This window comes from Gallus gallus, chromosome 4 (genome assembly GCF_016699485.2).
Source record: "Gallus gallus isolate bGalGal1 chromosome 4, bGalGal1.mat.broiler.GRCg7b, whole genome shotgun sequence".
In the NCBI taxonomy this organism is placed as follows: domain Eukaryota; kingdom Metazoa; phylum Chordata; class Aves; order Galliformes; family Phasianidae; genus Gallus; species Gallus gallus.
The window spans coordinates 61230645-61247392 of NC_052535.1; the positions used below are offsets into that span (position 1 = coordinate 61230645).

Sequence of the window (16748 nt, forward strand, 5' to 3'; positions counted from 1 at the left end):
CGCTGCTGGCTTTTCCAGATAGATGTGCCAGAGTGCAGCAAAATGTGTAGGCTAAAATATGTAACTCACATGAAAGGCCTCATCAAAAGCACTCACCCTATCTACATTTCACCGACACTGCACACTAACAGTGAGTTCACTTCACTATTACATTTGCAGTACAATTCCACTTAACAGACTGGCTCTGAAGATGCAAGGGACGTGCCTCAAATAACTACTTAGCATGTCAAGATCTTGTAACAGAAAGACAAATTATAGTCCAAGTAACAGGCGGTGGTTTGTGTACAAGTGGAGAAAGTTTAATTCTTAAACTACAAAGCAGCTAGAAGCAGTGTATCTTACCTTAACATGTAGTAAGAAGTGATCCCTCAATTTGCGATTCAGAGCAGCAGTTGTTGTCAGTACTCCTTGATGGTTAACCTGGAAAGTGTTCTCTTCATTTCCGCTCAGAATGGTGAAAAGAAAAGGAGGACCATTGTGAGAAGAATCCTTGTCTGTCACCACCAGTTGAAGCACACTAAATCCAACAGGTTTATTTTCCTATAAATGCATAACACAATCACATTAGTTTTGTTGCACTTGGACATATATATTGACATTAATTTTTCACAAAAAGAAATAAAACCAAATTACTGTCAAATTAGTTAATAACCATCAGTGAAATCAGAATGACAAAACTGCTTAAGAACAAATACTACCCTCTGTGAAGAATGATAAAAACAGTAAAAAAAATTCTTAGGCTTTGATTGTTTTCTAAAGCTCTGTCTCAGATTGCTGTAGGTAGCTTAACCTTGAAACTTTACATTTTCCACTTTCAGTCTGAATTAAAATTACAGAAGATTAGTCAGCGAAGATTTCAAATTCAGCTAAAACAACCACAAACATAATTCAGTGCCTTTGTGGAAGGACTACAAAAACACATTACTCCATCTCACCCCTTGTGTCTCAAGTTATTGTTATGAATAAAGCCACTGTCTGCTTAAAATACAAAATCCAAGTTTAAAAGCTTGTATTATAAAGTTTCAAGTTGGCATGATGTTTCAGACTCTTTACACACTTAGGTTTATTGTGCCTCTGATGTCCACAACCTTACCTCTAGCTCAGAACACCTCTCCCAGAACATGTGTTATACTGTATCTACCAGATTTTATACATACACGAATTCTAAATGCCAAAAAAGTGTCATTGTGAAGTACAGTAATAATAAAATGCTATTCATATAGTTGCAAAACTCTCAGTAACAAGGATACTCTCTTCTTGAGAGAATAAGCAGGTGAAATTCTGTGAAGTTAATTTTATCAGATATGGCAGCCTATTTTTTTTTTTTCTTAAGAAAACTAGAAAAGGACCACAATTTTAAGTAATATTTACATTTCAACATCTAAATTTATTTGGTTTTAATACTAGCTAATTACATTTCCATTTGCCTTCTGCCCATTTTTGTCCTTTCCCAGTATATCAGGAGATGCAGACCAACATTTTTGGGCAACTCCTTTAGTTTTTTCTATGTGTCCCTCATACTAGGATGGGTTGATATGAATGAACAATAAAACAAAGTCTTCCTTTCTAGCTGAGTGAGGGAAACATTACCAACATTAATTACATTGACTTCAAAAGAGATTGTAACTGGGGAAAGCAAAATACCTTTGACAGCACACAAACATACAGATTTTGCTTTTAAAAAAAATAATTCAAGACATCTTATTTGTATACTCTAAATATTGGGTAGAAATAAATTACCTTACCCTCTTTTGAGAAGGTGCCTTTGCAAATCATGTACATGGTCCTGAACAGAAGTGGTATCTTAGGTAGGCACAGATTACCAGATATTATTGTCCGATACTCACTTACCTACTGCACAAGGCCAGGGACCAGAAACAGCAAAAGGATCCAAGGAATTGAGCTGACTTATGTTACCAATCTTAATAATTATTGCTTCTTTCCCTTCCATTCATTCTCTACTGAATTCAGGAAGGCAAGAAGTACGGAAGCTGTCTCTACTATCTTTGCTTTAGTAGAGAGCTCTCTGAATCAGGCAAATACTTGACAACCATTGAGAATCTGCCCCACTACTACCACACTAAGGTGCAAAATCAGTCAAAGGATTGGTATGTAGCACCGTGAAAAATACTACTCCTGTTTTAATTGCCTCTGATCCCAGAGGAGGCCAATAGGAATGAACTCCTACTATGTGTCACAGTACAGAACACCTGCTTCACAGTAACAGGTACCTAAAGTAACTCAAAGATCAAAAAGAAATAGCAAAATTATTATGTATTCTAACCTACTTGTGTGATATTAAGAGCACTGTAAATATGAATTCAAATTCTATGTATTATATATACACATACACAAAGTAAAATACAATGTACTTGCAACGTAAGTTTATAAATAGACCACACAATATAGACTTTGTAACTCTTAACACGCTTATTCAAGTATGTAGTCTCATTAACAACCTTAATTACAAAATGACAATATAGAAAATAAAATTGGAACAGTAGGTTTATCATATCCTGCAAAATTTTTTCAAGCCACAAATCAACACTCAAATAATATTATTGATTTGATTGATAGAGCTTTACTGCATGCATCTAGCTTACCTGGATGATAATGCTATAGTTTCCTTTTGAGAATACTGGAGGATTGTCATTTACATCAGAAACATCAATGTTAACTGTGGTAGTGTTACGTCTAGGTGGGCTTCCATTATCTAAAGCTTGAACTGTCAAGGTATATCCTGAAATCTATTTAAAAATTAAAAAAAAAACAAAAACCCATACAATTACTAAGGAACAAAAAAAAATAATAAACTCATCTTTTCAAGAAATATTTTAGTGCAAACCTCCAGTAAAGCTTGCCTTTTTATCTTTAATCATTTTTCTCTCTCCACAGATGCCCCTCTTACCCTGTCCCAAAAAGTACTGACAGAAATAGATATGTTCACATTGTCACAGTTGTACAGGGGCTGCTCCAAAAGTAATAACTTTTATTTTATTACCTTGTCCCATGACTTCAGAGGCGGATGTTGGTGGTATGGCAGTAGACGTTAAACTTTCCCAACAATATTCCCTTACATTTTGTTGCCATGCAACAGAAATGAAAGAGTGTATGAAGCAAAGGCGTGTAACTGAATTCCTCCATGAGGAAAAAATGGCACCCACTGACATTCATCAGCGTTTGCTGAACACTGATGGAGATCAAATGGTCGGTGTGAGCACAGTGAGGCAGTGAGTGGTGCATTTCAGCAGTGGTAAAAGGGAGTGTGGGTCATCTCTGCTGGTGCAAATTTTTATGAGCACAGCACGGAGGCTTTTGTTCATCACTGGCAAACACGTGTAGCTAGTGGTGATCATGTTGAAAAGCAGTGTTTTGCAGGTGAGACTTTCTTCTACCAAATAGTGTCATTGTGCTCTTTGCATCTGTTATAGTTTCCATGAAAGTAAATAGTAGGCATCACTTTTGGAGTGACATACATATTAATTTTGGAACACTTAAAATGGTAGTTTAGAAATATACTCCCAAAATTGTAGTTACAAAAAATAAATATCTATGATAATCTCAACTGCTCAAAAAAGAAAACTTACCTTTTCTCGGTCCAGAAGCTTAGTCACTTTTATTTCACCCCTTGAAGGGTCAATTGTAAAAGGATTTCCCTGATTGCCATCTGTAATTGTGTAGTGAATGTGGTTGTTTGAAGGTCCATCAGCATCATCTGCCATAACCTAAGGGAAATTAGTGTCATTAAAAAAAGGTCCACACAAACTCTATCATCTGTCAGACAATACATCCCGTAAATGAATATGGCTATTTTCATCTAATATACTACCATATTACACAGTTCTTAGGAGAAACGTCTTACATTAGGAACATACCAACAACATTTAAGTTTTGGAAAAAAATCAGAAAATTATTCCTGTTTTCATGAGAAGAACAAAATATATCATAAAACATTATCTACTTGCCCATAGTATTTCAAGTCACTGGCTCCAAAACTTTTTCAAAATTCATTTCATTTCACTCAGTGACAAACTTCTTCATTAATTTATGCCCATCTTCCAATCATAAATTATTCCTTTAAGACTGAAAGCATGGTTGTTGTAACAGAGTATTTCAAAGGAAAAAAGTGAAAATACATACTGTAATGACTGATTGTTCAAGCACAGCATCCTCACTGATTACTGCAGTGTACGTGTCTTGGCTAAACACTGGAGTGTTGTCATTGATATCTGTTACATTAATATTCACTGTTACGACATCACTTAATGAAGGTGTGCCTCCGTCTGTGGCTTCTACTGTCAAGTAATACTCATGAGAACTTTCATAATCCAAGCTGTCAATGATAAAAATGGCTCCTATTGGAGGAAATAAATACACAGAAACTCACTGTTACTGTAGTATTATACGTTGTAACTTCTGTTTTTCTTCTGATAAGTACTCAGCTTCTTCAGGGTTTGATTTGTCACTGTAAAGCTGGAGCTACACAGTGAGATGATCAGACTTTACACATAGAAGGTCAGTTCATGTCACTACTATCAAAATCACCTGGCTCAGATTTTATAATTATAAAAAGAAGCATAATGAAGAAATTTAGGATTTTTTTTTTTTTAAATTAAAATTAACTGAAAATATGAAAATACCTTTAGCCTGACTTTCCTTGCATTAACATTTATTTCAGACATGGAGGGGACAACACATAGGAAGTAGGAGTACTGTCTGGCCATGACTTATTATCAATAGAAATATTTCACTTAAAGTGCAAATTCTTAATTGAATAGTTGAAATAGTTCAGTCACTAATGTACACATTAATTTGCTGCTGTAAGAGTGTTTTTCTGGAACTTTCTCACTCATTTCAAATCTGTGAAGAAGTTAAACTGGCAAATTACTTCTACAGTACAGTACCATGCATGTGCTGGAAAAAGTAGTAGGAAGAATTATAATTTCAGTTACACTGATGTAATTAACTATTATTGATTTTCAGGTAGGGATCTTATTTAAAAACAAAACAAACAAAAAAACTCAACAGAAATGAATTCTAGAAAAATAACTATATAAGAAAACAAAGCTATAATTGAAGTTTACAAGAATTTTTAACAAATTTCTGTCATTAATGGGCTATATTTTTCCAAATAACCTAAGTGCTTCCAGAGACTAAATCTGATTAACAAGCAAGCTTGAAATCTCCATCATCATGCTAGATATATACTTGATTAGAATACTCCAATCTTTCTTTAATGACACATCAAGCTTCTCTGGAATGACTGTCTTCATGGGCCAATAAATACTTTTCCCTGCCAATTTCATTTCTGATCCTTCTTTTACCAAGTCTGGATGCTTGTTCTGATTACATGGCTTTTGTGAAGAAACTGTTAGGCTTCTGTCATTACAGAACCATGTCTTCACCCCTGGGCGAGAAACATTCCAGCTAGGAAACCTTAACTTTTGCCAGCTATATGAATATAACTGAAATAAATAATAAATAGGAGTGATAAATAAATTGTATTCTCATTTAAGTAAGCACCCTGTTAAAATGGGTGAGCAAACAGTGGCACTGCCTTTACAGTGAGGATAATGCACATAGATTATACAATATATTTGGTTGAATTACTGCAGAACATAGCATGGCATTATTCTTGTTTAAACTAACATATCATTTCAGGATAAGATAAGACTGAATAAGCGTTACTGCACGACCAGTTACATTCTTACCTGTTGTTGAATCAATACTGAATTTTCCATGTTCATTCCCACTGACTATTGAGTATGTGATTTCAGCATTGGCTTCAATGTCCCTGCTTGCAGCATGGATCTGGAGAACTTCAGTCCCAACCACTGTGTCTTCTGATACACTTGCACTGTACTCCCTATACTCAAATACAGGTGGATTATCGTTTATATCCAAAACGGAAACTATAAGATTACTTGTGGAAGACAGCCTTCGAGGTAAACCTTCATCTGTAGCCCTCAAAGTCAGTGTGTACACAGCTTGCAACTCCCGATCCAAAGGCTTCTCCAACCGGATGATTCCAGAGAATTCATCAATAGAGAACTGGCCTTCTGCAGAGTTCACCAGCGAATAATGGATTTTACGGTTCATCCCTGTATTTTGAAAACAGTTGCAGAGCATGAAGCAGCAGTCAAAATACACCCACAGAATAACAGATCTGACATCTATAGTAATAAAATATGCGTGTTAAATACTATCATTCATGCTACAGTAAATTTCAGCAAAAGTTAATGGCTCCTGTTAAGGGCAGAATGATTTCCAAAAATATGTAATTGATTAAAAAAGTTAAGCTAGACCTTCATTGCACCAATTTTCTGCCAGAAAAGAAAACATGAAGCACGGTTCTGCTTCAGTCACAGTACTAGCTAATATGAAATGATTTGTAATACAAATCTAATTATAACCTTAGAAGAACAACATCTGCTTAGCAGGCTTAAAAAATAACATGGGAGGATATGGAAGAGTTTGGCTGTATGAAATAACTAGATGCAGTTCCAGTAAGTTCATTTAAGAACCATAACCCAAAATTGACAGGAATATAACTTTCGGCAACATTTATATAAACGAGAGCAATCAAAAACCTTGGCTTTTGAGTCAAGTATTTTGCTCCTGTGTCTCAAAGACAAGGGAAATGTAATGTCTACTACCTTCCAGTTGAGCAACCTAACTTTATTACAGAACAAAGAAAGTTTGTTGTTTCATAAGAGTAAGGCATTTATTAGTTGATTAATAATCTTCTGATATATGGAAGTCATAAATAAAGACATGCTGTTTTATTCTTCCTTACAATAGCAAAGCCTAAGAATGTACTCTAACATCATTTTCAGTTCATGTTCACTTAAATACTTGTAACTAAATAGTAATGACAGAGACAGCAAAATCTTAATAGGGTAACATATGCTTTGGAATCAAATTGAATAGTTCAGTTGGAAGGGGTCTTCTAAGTTCATGTAGTCCATACATAAATCTGTAATTGACCAGTGTTCTCTTTACAGTATGATCATTTATATCTAGCCTGAGGAATGCACTTCAAATTCTTTTGAATACATATTTACACAAACATACAGGGCTTACACACTTACACCAGGAGTAAAAGAGTATAAGCAATCATAATAGCTTATCACACTACAAATATCCTATGTTTTGTCTCTCTTCCCTCTTCTTTTTTTGTGGAGAGAGACAGAAGAGATTTTTTCCAAGCTACTCAACACACAAAAGTCGGGAGATACATAATTTAGCAGACCTAAATATATCTTTCAGGAGTCTGTTCCTGAGAGGTATTGAACACCTGTCAGTTCCCCCAAAAGACTTAACACCTTCCAGGATAAGATTAAATAAGCATTACTGTAACTTCGAGACCATGGCAAAGGTTTTGGTCAAAGAATGCATACCCGCATCTGCATCTGTTGCTTGCACTCTCGTCAAAAGCGTTTTAGGCTCTGTGTTTTCAAATACTGTAATGGAGTAAGGATCAACTGTAAACTCTGGGGCATTATCATTCACGTCTTCTAGAGTCAGAATAATATTAGCCTGGCAGAATCTCCCTCCTCCATCTGTGGCTTTCACTAGAAGGTAATAAACTGCTTGCTGCTCACGGTCCAGTGGCATTAATGTTTTCAGTTCACCTATAAACAGAATAACAAATATAAGTTCATGCAAGTTGCAAGAATTACATATCCCTAACATGTTCTTTTCTAGTACCTCTGTACTCAACAAAACAAAACAATAGTTTTCTTTTTGAGGATCACTTAATCAGTGGCCAAATCAGTGACCTGCCTTTTCATGTCAGATTAAACACAGCAACACTTCTCTTTCTTCCATTCCTTCTGAAGGAGAAATCAGCTACTACAGACAAATCTCCAGAAGTCTAACAAATATTTTCTTTCCACAGTGACAGTAAACGTAAATGGAACAATGTGTATCCATTGTCTCCTTTTGACTAATTAAAAAAAATCCAAACATTCTGAAATACTGTTTGCAAGTATGCTAGCCCCAACATTCTGAATTTATGTAACAACTTGTTAACACAGCACATGGGTGACATTCAAAGTCAATCTTCTTGAAGTAAGATCCTTTTCATTTATTTTGCCACTGGAGTGTTCTTATTTTCTTCTCTGTATTTCTGCTGTAACTTTGTATCTATCTTGTCATTTTTTTTTCTATATTGTTAACTACTCCCTTACTACTTACCAACTGCAGTGTGCAATGCACAGAGTTTTTGCACTGGCCTGCATAATAATTCAAAAGAACTGAATACCATGAAAAGCAAACAAAGTCAGGAAAGTTAAAAGCTTATCTTTATTATATACAATAATTAAAAAAAAAAAAAATTGGAGCAAATTTTGGCATTTACTATGGAAACAAAACATGTTGCTTATTCTAACCTCAGCCCATTTAACATACCAAACCAAATGACGGCAGGGAGAATCTGAATGAAGATTATCTTATTTTCAGTTTATCAACGGCGATTGGTACTAATACAATATAAATAGTACTAAAATTCATGGCATATTTTTACTCCAGTCACTTCTGCATGAAGTCTCAGGCTTCAGGGCAGTTGACCTATTTACTTTAGTTTTTCAAGTATTAAATACTTGTCTTTTCCCCAACTTCTATCCAGTACTTTATTTATGCCCTAGAAACACGTATAATATATTAACTCTTAATGAAAAGCTTCAAATACTGACATTTATGTGTATCTTAATGTAATCACAAAACATTTTATAAAATGAAGTCATGATTCCACTTTTGTTTATAAAGCTTTGTTACCTGTGTCTGGAGTGAGTCTGAACTTCTCCGCTCCAGGGCCATGTAATGTGTATGTAATTTCTGCATTGGAACGAATATCTGCATCTGTAGCAGATACCTGCATTATCAGTTTGCCAGGAAGGGCATCCTCGGGAACAGTATCAGTGTATAAAGCCTGAAAAAGTTTTAAATTTCATTCAAAGACTTAACACACAGAGTAAATAGGCTTGGAAAGGGGATGCAAAGAGAGAATGGCAGTTGAGAAAATATTGTTTTAGTATTTGGGAACACGTGAAGTGAATCAGAGGATGAAATACTGAAAATGATAAGGACTTATGATTTTCCAATTAATTACTTCACATTTATTACATTATTCAAAGGTAATTATTACTAAAACTATAGGGACTCTGAGTGTTAGCATAGCTGAGAACTCTGAACACTTGTAACAGATTAACTGATAATTAAGTGCATTCCCAAGCTAGGAGGTCTGAATTTTTGGCAATCTCCTTTTTTTTCTCTTCTGTTAAATCATCTTGTCTAGGTCGGACTCAATCCAGAGGATTCCGATGCCCATCTTTTATGTAGCAGTTCATGAAATACAAGCTTCCAGTTCAAAAGGCACTAAGCACTCATATAGCTCATTTATAGCACTATATGGCTAATATAGAAAGACTGAGTCCTGTAGATAACATCAATATTATCAAAGGAGTAAAGCTAAAAACACTGACTTACTAGTTTGTAGTTAACTACAATATTTTGTATGCAGGTGATCAACATACACACAGACTAATAAAAAGAATCAGTCACTGTATATTTGATCCTTCCCAAAACAAGAAAACATCTTGCTCTTCTGCTAAAAACACATTACTAAAATAAAAAGAAGCTGGCTATAAAAATCCAGTTTTCTTATGATACACTTCTGCCCCCCCCCCCCCTTTTTTCCTTTTCTTTTTTTTCTTTTTCCCATTTGTTATGTTTCATATCTGTTTTTGCAGACTATCATGTGATAAAGTGGATGGCTCAGTAAAAAAAGAAAAAAATTGTGGATCACAGATTTTTGATTTTTGGACAACATTCTAGCATTCTAGGCTTTTTCAACTCTTTTTTTTTTTTTTTTTTCCTCACAAATACATCAAGTAAGCAACAGTATTCAGCTTTTTTTGAGACTTTGCTTCCTTCAGGAAAATACAGAATACAAACTGTAATAGAAGCAGCTTAAAATAATTCCTCAGGGGAAAGTATGCATTAAAACAAGAGGAGTGACCTAAAATTATCTTAGTACTCTTAAAACACCCAGCTAGTGTTAAAACTCCATCGATGAATTGTCTTCGGATTGTTTAAATAAACTTGTCCAATTGCTTTCACAGAATTCTTAGTAGTCCAAAGCTTGGTTACCAACATTAAAGGAACACCCATTTGTCTGTCTCCTAAGAAGCAATTTCAGAGCAATTTTGACTATGGAAGCAGCTGGACATTGAAGACTATGCCTACCTTTTCACATACAGGGCTATTGTCATTAGCATCAAGCACTTTAACCTCCACCACAGCTCTAGTAGCAAATGTTCCATCAGTAGCTGTAATATTTAGAAGGTAATGGTCCTTTTCTTCCCTGTCCAGGGGCTTTTTGACATAAACTTTCCATTCATTCTGAATATTCTCAACAGCAAACTGTCCCAAGAGATCACCTCCTAAAATACAGAAGTAAACTTTTAAGTAAAAACAAGAGGGAGAATGTTACTATTACTCTATCAACACTAAATTACATCTAAAAAATAAAATAAAATAAAAATTTAAATGCAAATGAGCAGCTACTTTCTCTGGCTGTATTTGAAAAAGTTTCAACTTTCACAGAAATAGCAGGTTCTGATACAATATTTAACTGTTGCAAATAGAATCTATAAAAATCAATGTAGAAATTCATGTAGCAGCATTATAGATAACATCATAAGACAGTGAGATAAAAGAAAGCATTAGAATACTCCACTGTAGGAAGGCAACACTATTATTTTGTGTTTCTTTGGTTCCTTTTTTAATGCCAACAGTGATTTCAGTGTAAGTATACATTTCTTTATAAAATATGATAACTGTGAACTGAACAAAAAACTTAGGGAAGCATGTTGAGCAAAACACATGTCAAACAGGAAGCCAAGGTCCCGTTTTCCAAAACTCTTTTTCCCCTTAATCATGCCCCTTGATAATTGATTTTAAGACATACACTTTCTTTCTTTGCAGCTAAATGGTTTCAAGTACGTTTAAAAAATTTGAAGGATTAAGATATAGTGCACATCATTCCAGGACACCTCAAATAATTTTTTCTGACATTACTTAAAAAGAATTACCTGTAATGTAGTAAGAGACTTGTCTATTGACTTCTTTTGTATCAGCATCAGTTGTACTTAAGATGGCAATTATTCCACCAGGAGGGTCATCCTCACTGACTGTTCCTTTATATATCTCTGCAGTAAAGCGTGGAGGATTGTCATTCACATCTGTAACAGTAACTTCAACCACAGCCAGAGAAGACAGCTGAATTTTTTCACCTCGATCAGCTGCAACCACTGTAATTTTGTATTTGTCTCGCATCTCATGGTCAAGTTCCTTGAGAGTGGTAATCCAGCCAGTTTCCATGTTTATGGCAAAGGACTCTATAATATCTAGTTCTTGAGAAGGATCTAGGCTGTAAGTGACCTGCCCATTAAGTCCTGAATCTAAGTCAGTTCCTTTTACTTGGATCACTCTTGTTCCAGCTGGCATGTTTTCTACAATGAATGCTTCATATGGATTGGATTCCAAAACTGGTTTGTTATCATTTGCATCTTTTACTTGAATGCTTACTTCTACTGAGGAAATAACATTATAATCTTCATTTGTATACTGTGCTAGCACTGAGAACTGGTACCATTTAGTTGTTTCATGATCAAGATTCTTCTCAAGTTTCAACTTTCCAGTCTGTCGATCAATCACAAAAAAATTATCTCTATTGCTTTCAGGAGTGTTCCCTTTAATCAGACTATACACCAAAGTCTGATTATGCTCTGCTTTGATAACATCTATCTCAGTTCCAACTGGAATGTCCTCTGAAACCATGTAAGAATAAAATGGTTCTGAAAATTTTGGAAGAGACACTTCTGGTGGGAGTATTCTAGCGTAAACGGGAACAACTGACTCTTTCTGGGGGGATCCGCCATCAACAGCTCTAACAAAAAAGGTTAGAAACTCATTTTCTAAACCAATTAAGCTTTCTTTTGTTGTAATTATACCAGACAAAGAATCAATTTCTAAATTCTCTTTAACATTTTCAGACTCGGCTTCAATAGTATATGTGATGTCTGCATTTGTACCCTCATCGGCATCAGACGCCCAGACTTTAATGACAGAAGTTCCCCGGGGAACATCAGATCCAATATTTACTTCATACTCCGTTGCTCGAAATTGTGGAGCATTATCATTGTCATCCGTAAGTATTACATTAACTGTACAGAAAGCAACTTTTCCTCCCGAATCTTTGGCCATTAAACTAATGGCAATTACTTTTTCTGCTTGTGTTTCACGGTCAAGCTTTTCAGAGGTAAAAATTTGCCCTCTCTCACTTATATAAAATCTATCTTTGGCAAAATCATTAATAATGTGGTAAGTGATATGGCCATAAGTACCAGAATCTTCATCTCTTGCTCTAACCACAGTCACTAATGTATGCAATGGAGCATTTTCAGCTAGTTCAACCTCATATTCGTTCTGGCTAAAAACAGGGCTGTGCATATTGGCACTGGTTACAGTTACATGAACTTGGGCCGAGCTCCTGAAAACTCCATCAGAAACAGACACATTAAGAATATAATGTGACTTCAGTGCCTGCCTGCGTAGGTTTGAGATGGTGATTATGCCAGTTTTACTATTAATTATGAAATTCTTTTGGTCATTGCCTGTCAGAATGGAGTACTCCAGTTTGTCAGCATCTGACCTATCTGCATCTGAGGCTTGCACACATGTCACAAAATGTCCACGAGGAGCCAGTTCACTAATTTTAGCTTCATAAACCAATTGGTTAAAAAGAGGAGGGTTGTCATTTAGATCGGTCACATCAACAGTTACAACAGTGTCACTGCTCAAGGGCAGCATGCCACCATCTACGGCCCTTATTAGTAACTTGTGTTGTTGAATTTTTTCATAGTCCAAAGCTCTTGTTGTGAGAATGAGTCCAGTACTGCTGTCTATGTGGAAGTAGTCATGACTTTCAGTATCATCCTCAACCAAATGATAGGAAATTCCCCTGTTTGTTCCAGAATCAGCATCTGTAGCGCTCACTTGTACAACAGGTGTTCCAATGACTGATGCCTCAGAAAGAGTTACAGCATAAGACTGCTCTGTGAATACTGGAGCATTGTCATTGATGTCTTCCACTATTATGTCCACAAACACATCAGCATGTGCTCCAGTTAGGGAGTCTGTTGCTCGGATATTCAGCTTGTAGGCTGGATGAGACTCAAAGTCAAGAGGGGCAACAACATTTATCACTCCAGTGTTGAAGTTGATCATGAACTGATTGAAAGGATCTCCATCGGTGATGCTGTAAAACACTTTAAGTCCTTCTGGGCTGTTTGCTTGTACATGTACTACAGGACTATGGAGCTGAATATTTTCTGGTATTTCTGCACTATAGAAAGGCTTTTCAAAAACAGGCATAGCTTTATTCATAACTGTAATTGGGACTATAACTTCAGCAGAAAAAGCAGGTTCTCCTCCATCTTTTGCCACTACTGTGACCAGGTACTCCTTATTTACTGTGTCCGGTTCAAATTTCTTCTTCAGAGAGATTTCACCAGAGGGATCAATCTGGAAATGTTCATGATGCTCTTTAAGATAGTAATGCACTTCTCCATTTCTGCCTGCATCTTTATCTACAGCGGTGACACGTCGAATAACATAGCCTACTTCAGAGTCTACTTTAACTGCTGCGTAATATGGAAGATTGACAAAAGATGGAGCATTATCATTTACATCTTCCACTGTGACTTTAACTACAACATGTGCAACAACTGATGGTTTATGTTCCTCTGTCACTTCTATGACCACATCAAAAGATTCTTGCTGTTCACGATCAAATGGTATTCCTGTTGTTGAAAGGACTCCTGAAGTTGGGCTTATTTTAAATCTGCTATCTGGGTTTAGAATATGATAAAACAAAGGCTCATTTATTTGATTCCCTATAGCAGTAACCACAGCTATTGTTTTTGCCTCAGTGGAATTCTCCTGCACTACTGCAGAGTAAGAACTCTGTGTAAATTTCAGCTGGCTTACTTTGCTTTCTTTCACATTAATTTTTACAGATGCAGTGCTTACAAATCTGCCATCAGATGCTCTCACTGTTAATTCATATCTACTTCGTAACTGAGTTGTATTTTGTACTGTTATATCTCCAGTCTTGGGATTTATTGTAAATTTTTCTCCAATGTTGCCTTCGATAATGGAATAAATCAGTTGTGAAAAAATGCCCGAATCAGCATCAGTGGCATTTACGCTGATGACTTTCACACCTTTATAGGTTGGAACCAAAATAGATGTGTCATACAGCTCTCTTGAAAACACAGGAGGACAATCATTGATGTCAACTACATAAATAGTAACATTAGCTGCATATTCCGCATATAAACGAGGAATGCCCATATCATGCACTTGTACAGAAAAGTGGAAAATATTTGTCTCCTCATAGTCCAGACTCATTAATGTCCGAATGGCACCAGTGCTAGAATCAATGGCAAAATACTTGCGAACAGATGGTTCAACAATTTGATAAACAAGCAAAGCATTTGATTCTTTATCAGCATCTGTAGCTTGAATTACTAATGGGACATTCTTGTCAGTCAGAACCACACTGTTAACTGAAGCTGATTCACTGATGAGTCCTGTATATTCAGACTGCATAAAAATTGGTATATTGTCATTCTCATCCTGAAGATGTACCAAAACTGTTGCATTAGTGGACAAGCCAGCCATGTTTGTTCCCTGCACAGTTAGCGTGTAAACAGGCAAAGTTTCAAAATCAAGCACCTTCTGCGAAACAATGACACCTGAGTTTGGGTTGATAGCGAAGACATCTCCTATATTACCATCTTTTATTTCATAAACTACAGAAGAGAGACTGTATGCTGTAACCATTCCAACAAAACTGCCAATGCTAGCACTTTCGCTGATTTCTGTAGAATATTCTTTGGCTGTAAATTTTGGTGAGGCATTATCAGAAACTGTAACAAATATATGCACAGAAGTCACTTCATTCATTGGAGGATCTCCTTTGTCTGTAGCTTTTACCATCAAGTTGTACTCTTCCTGGTTACTATGATCTAATTCCTTTGCAATTTTAATCATACCCAAGATGGGATCTATCATGAAGGAATTTCCAATATTCCCTGTGAAGAAAAATAAAGTAATTAAGAAAATTAAAGAATGATTGTTTATTTGGCCATGTACAAAAAAGAGGAAGTAGAGAGAAAATAGAGAATGTTAAAGTTTCTTAATTTTGTTTAACAAACATCTTTAGCCTCTCTGGAAAGTTTTCTGTAAAGAAGAGTTTGCAGATATTCTAAGTTTAATTGTAGAAACATTGCATAAAACACAGAATTATTCAAGACTTAAAAATAAATGCAAATTATTCTATTCCTTAAAAACAACAACAACAAAAAAACAACAGATGGCAAGTATCCTGAAATTTTCAACATTATAAATTATATGTTTTCTTCAAATTATTTTTGTTATTGAATTTGTGCTTAAACCTACTCAAGCACCTACTGAAGCTGAAAATAAGTTATATTCAGAAGTTAACATTAGTGGAACTCAGGTTACATTTCAGGATCTAGAATAACTAGATAGTTCTGCAAAAAAAGTGTTTTAATGACACTTGTGAATCTTAGTAGTTTATGCAAGTATTGTTTAAATTGCTGCTTCAGAATGAACCTTTCTGAACTGCACCAATATTTGCATTTCCTCTAACTTCATGTTAATACATCGGTAAATTATTCCCTGTAATCAAGTATTAGGAGAAAAATACTATCTTCTGACTATTACAAGGTGACACCTGATAAACATTTGTCTTCATTCTTTTCAAATATATAGCTGAATTCCACTGCATAAAGTATTCAGCTCATGTACAAAATAGAGAAATATTAACATTGTAGTTCCTTAAAATTTGTATTACTGGAGCCATGATCTCAGCATGGAAAAAAATTTTAAGAACTTCTGAGTTATGCATACAAGTAGGCAAGAGATTGTGGTTGATTTTTTTTTTTTTTTTAAGTGGAGGCTCTAAACACAGTGGCATTCTTAGAATATCCCATTACAAATCTAAGCAGCCATTACAAACATTTAAGGAATGTCCTATCCATATGCTTACAACATCAATTACAATGCTTTAGCCTCCCAGTTGGTCACTCTCCTATAAAACAAACCTAAAAAAGTCTTACATTTACTCCTACAAAAAGCTAGAAGAAAGGAAGAGAGAACAGCATGTAACTTCATTTTAGACAGCATGCATACAGAATCTTTTTCTTGCAGCACTTTGTCATTTCTAAAACATGCACTACTGAACTAGGAAAGGCAAGAGAAAAGTTTCATGTCTAGCTTAGCAAAGTTATATATCTGCAAATTATAAAAAAAAATACATATATTAAGCAATTTATCAAATGTATTCCTTCTCTTCAAACAACCATAATCATAGCTTCATTTCCACAGTGCTTTAGTGTGTTTTCATGTCAACACTTTGATGGAAGAAAAGGAAAATATTTACAATAAAGAATTCCTACGCCTTGGCAAAGTAGCTGATGTCAAACAAAAATAAAACATTTGTGCATATCACCTTGAAATGCAAACATAACTAAACAAATTTTAGCAACTGTTCTCTTTAATGTACAACTGCTTATGCTTGCAGCTGAGATTTTCATTTTAAATTACTTTCTAAATTGAAAGTAGTACTGCATCCAGTTAATGAAATTTAAATA

The 16748-nt window shown here is 35.3% G+C and overlaps 1 protein-coding gene across 4 annotated transcripts in view; it reads right to left on the bottom strand.

Moving 5' to 3' along the window:
• FAT1 (FAT atypical cadherin 1) overlaps positions 1–16748 on the bottom strand; it is a 100630-nt gene that overhangs the window by 16238 nt on the left and 67644 nt on the right. For all 4 annotated transcript variants that reach the window (XM_015285559.4, XM_040699960.2, XM_015285560.4 and 1 more), the window contains exons 11-19: positions 11097–15164; positions 10249–10445; positions 8779–8932; positions 7401–7634; positions 5712–6101; positions 4141–4355; positions 3588–3725; positions 2604–2747; positions 343–540 (exon numbers count right to left, since the gene is read on the bottom strand). In XM_015285559.4, coding sequence (XP_015141045.2) covers positions 343–540; positions 2604–2747; positions 3588–3725; positions 4141–4355; positions 5712–6101; positions 7401–7634; positions 8779–8932; positions 10249–10445; positions 11097–15164 — 5738 coding nt within the window. The remainder of the gene's footprint in view (positions 1–342; positions 541–2603; positions 2748–3587; positions 3726–4140; positions 4356–5711; positions 6102–7400; positions 7635–8778; positions 8933–10248; positions 10446–11096; positions 15165–16748) is intronic.